The 3305-nt window shown below is 67.2% G+C and overlaps 1 protein-coding gene across 1 annotated transcript in view; it reads left to right on the forward strand.

The window, feature by feature from the left end:
* The first annotated feature begins 202 nt into the window (after positions 1 to 202).
* The window catches only part of LOC113978995 (translational activator of cytochrome c oxidase 1-like), a 3305-nt gene continuing 202 nt past the window's right edge, over positions 203 to 3305 (forward strand). Inside the window, exons 1-4 of the mRNA XM_027706383.1 lie at positions 203 to 425; positions 1415 to 1521; positions 1614 to 1747; positions 2272 to 2452. Coding sequence (XP_027562184.1) covers positions 314 to 425; positions 1415 to 1521; positions 1614 to 1747; positions 2272 to 2452 — 534 coding nt within the window. The 5' untranslated portion in view covers positions 203 to 313. The remainder of the gene's footprint in view (positions 426 to 1414; positions 1522 to 1613; positions 1748 to 2271; positions 2453 to 3305) is intronic.

Genomic DNA, 3305 nt, shown 5'->3' on the forward strand with positions numbered 1-3305 from the left:
CCCCGCTGCTCCCCCCCCGTTTGGGGGGGGGGGTCCCGGCGCTGCCCCCGTTTCGGGTCCCCCCCGCCGCTACCTTTTGGGGGGGGTTCCCAGCGACCCCCTTTTGGGGGGTCCCGCCGCCCCCATTCCGGGGGTGGGGGGTCCCCCCCGCCGCTCCCTGTTGGGGGGTCCCGGCGCTCCCCTTTTAGTGGGTCCCGGCGCCCCCATTTTAGGGGGTCCCCGCTGCTTCTCCGCCCTGGGGGGGGGTCCCCCCCGCCCCCCCCCCGTTTTGGGGGGTCCCCCCAGCCCCGTTTCGGGGGGTCCCCGGCGCCCCATGGCCGGACACAACCGCTGGTCCAAGGTGAAGAACGTGAAGGGGCCGCGGGACGCGGAGCGGAGCCGACAGTTCCAGCGCCTCGGGCAGATGCTGCGAGCCGCCGCCAGAGGTGGCGACATGTCGCGATAGAGGGGGGCGGGAGGGGGCGACAGAGGGGCTGCGGGGTGGAGGGACACAGGATATCGCGATAGAGAGGGACGGGGGTGGAGGGAGAGCGGATATCGCGATAGAGAGGGATGGGAAGTGGCGATAGAGGGGGAGCGTTGGGGGGGGATTTTGGGAGGTTCCCCCCCACCCAGTTCTGGGAGATTTGGGGGGCATTTGGGGAGGGTCCCCCCCCCGGATTTGGGGAGGCCCAGCCCTGGATTTGGGGGGGATATTCAGGGAGGTCGTCCCCCCCCCCCCCCGTGGTGTTTGGGGGGGATTTTGGGGGTTCCCTCCCCGTTCTGCGGGACCTGGGGGGAGGGGAGTCTCCCCCCATCCTTTGGAATTTGGGGGGAGTTCCCCGCGTTCTTTGGGATTCAGGGAAGTTCCCCCATCCTGTGGGATTCAGGAGGGGTCTCCCCCCCATCCATGGGGGTTCGGGGAAGGTGCCCCCAACCCCTGAGGGATTCAGGCAGGGTCCCCCCATTCTTTGGGATTCAGGCAGGGTCCCCCCATCCTTTGGGGTTCAGGGAAGGTACCCCCACCTCCTGAGGGATTCATGGGTGGTCTCCCCCCATTCTTTGGGATCCAGGGAGGGTCCCCCCACCCCCTTATCCTTTGGGATTCATGTTGGGGTCTCCTCACATCCTTTGGAATTCAGGGAAGCTGAAACCCCCCTTTCTTTCCCCCCTTAGAGGGTGGTGCTGACCCCTCCCTAAATCCCCCCTTTTCCCCCCATCCTTTGGGGTTCAGGGGGGTCTCCCCTCCCCGAGGGATTTGGGACAGTCTCCCCCCATCCTTTGGGATCCAGGGAAGGTCCCCCCCTTATCCTTTGGGATTCATGTTGGGGTCTCCCCCCACCCTTTGGGATTCAGGGAAGCTGAAACCCCCCTTTCTTTCCCCCCCCCAGAGGGTGGTGCTGACCCCTCCCTAAATCCCCTTTTCCCCCCCCAGAGGGTGGTGCTGACCCGTCCCTGAACGCTGCCCTGGCTCAGGTGGTGGAGCAGTGCCGGGCCCACAACATGCCCAAGGCCAACATCGAGGCCGCCCTGCGCAGCGCCGTAGGTTTTGGGGGGGTCCCAGGGGGGTTTTGGGGGTCTCCCGAGCCCCCCAACCCCTGACCTGGAGCTGTTTCACCCCTCCAAACCCCCAGGAGCGCTCGGGAGGGGGGTCCCGGGTGCTGCTGGAGGCTCGGGGCCCGGGGGGCTCCGCGCTGCTGCTCGAGGTGCTCACGGACAACCCCCGGCGCTCCCAGCAGGAATTGAGGCTCATCCTCACCAGGAACGGGTGGGTGGGACACCCCTGGGATCCTTTGGGGTGGGTGGGGGGCACCCAGGGACCACCAGGGATCTGTGGGAGGGGTCCCAGGGGTGTGGAACCAGTGGGAATTGAGGCTCATCCTCACCAGGAACGGGTGGGTGGGAACCCCCTGGGATCCTTGGGGTGGGTTGGGGGCACCCTGGGACCCCCAGGGATGGGTGAGGGTCCCCCAGGAGGGGTGAGAGACTCCCAGGGGCTCCCAGGGATGGGTGAAGGGACCCCCAGGGAGGGGTGAGGGACCCCCAGGGATGAGTCAGGGACCCCCAGGGACCCCCAGGGATGGGTGAAGGGACCCCCAGGAGGGGTGAGGGACCCCCAGGGATGGGTCAGGGACCCCCAGGGGACCCCCAGGGATGGGTCAGTGGGACCCCCAGGGACCCCCAGGGATGGGTGGGGGACCCCCAAGAGGGGTGAGGGACCCTCAGGGTACCCCAGCTCTGGATGAGGGTCCCACCCAATGCCCTGGGGGGGGGGTGTGGGGGTTCCCTCAGGGGGTCTCTGTCCGAGGGGGCCCGTCACGGCTTCGAGCCCACGGGGGTGGTCCGCGTGGCCCCCCGGGACGGGCGTGGCCAGGGCGTGTCCATGGAGGCGGCGCTGGAGGCGGCGCTGGCGGCCGGAGCCCAGGACGTGGCCCCCGACGACGACGACGACGGCGACGAGCCGGCGCTCAAGGTGGGCTGGGGGGGGTCTGGGGAGGGGTCTGGGGGGGGTTTAGGGGGGTCTGGGGGGTCCCCACGGCGCCCTGGGGGGGTTTGGGGACGTCCGGGGACGTCACCGGGGCGGCCACGACTGGGCTTGGGCGCTCGTTGAGCGGCTCCGTTGACCCTTGGCCAACTCTTGGCCAATCCCTGATGGCCAATGACTCCCCCCCCAATGACTGTTGGCCAACCCTTGACCACCCCAATGACCCTTGACCATCCCAATGACCTTTAACCACCTTCAATGACCACTGACCACCCCAATGACCATTGGCCAACCCTTGACCACCCCAATGACCACTGACCATCCTTTGACCACCCCAATGACCCTTGACCACCTCAGTGACCTTTGACCACCCCCAATGACCCTTGGCCAATCCTTGACCACCCCCAATGACCCCAGACCATCTCCAATGACCCTTGACCACCACTTGACCCTCCCCAACCACCCCTGGCCCTCCCCAACAGCCCTTGGCCAACCCCAACAACCGTTGGCCATCCCCAAGGACCCTTGACCACCTTTATTGACCCTTGACCATCCTCAGTGACCCCTGACCAAGTCTTGACCCACCTCCAATGACCCTTGACCATCCCTATTGACCACTGACCATCTCCAACAACTCTTGGTCACACCAATGACCCTTGACCATCCCAATGACCCCTGACCCTCCCCAATGACCCCTGACCACCCCCAATGACCGTTGACCACCCCAATGACCCCCAACCCTCCCCAACGGCCCCTGACCCTCCCCAATGACCCCTGACCACCCCAATGACCCCCGACCCTCCCCAACGGCCCCTGACCACCCCTTCCATCCCCCCCCCCC

Source organism: Neopelma chrysocephalum, unplaced genomic scaffold, assembly GCF_003984885.1.
Source record: "Neopelma chrysocephalum unplaced genomic scaffold, ASM398488v2 Primary Assembly neopelma1_368, whole genome shotgun sequence".
NCBI lineage: Eukaryota > Metazoa > Chordata > Aves > Passeriformes > Pipridae > Neopelma > Neopelma chrysocephalum.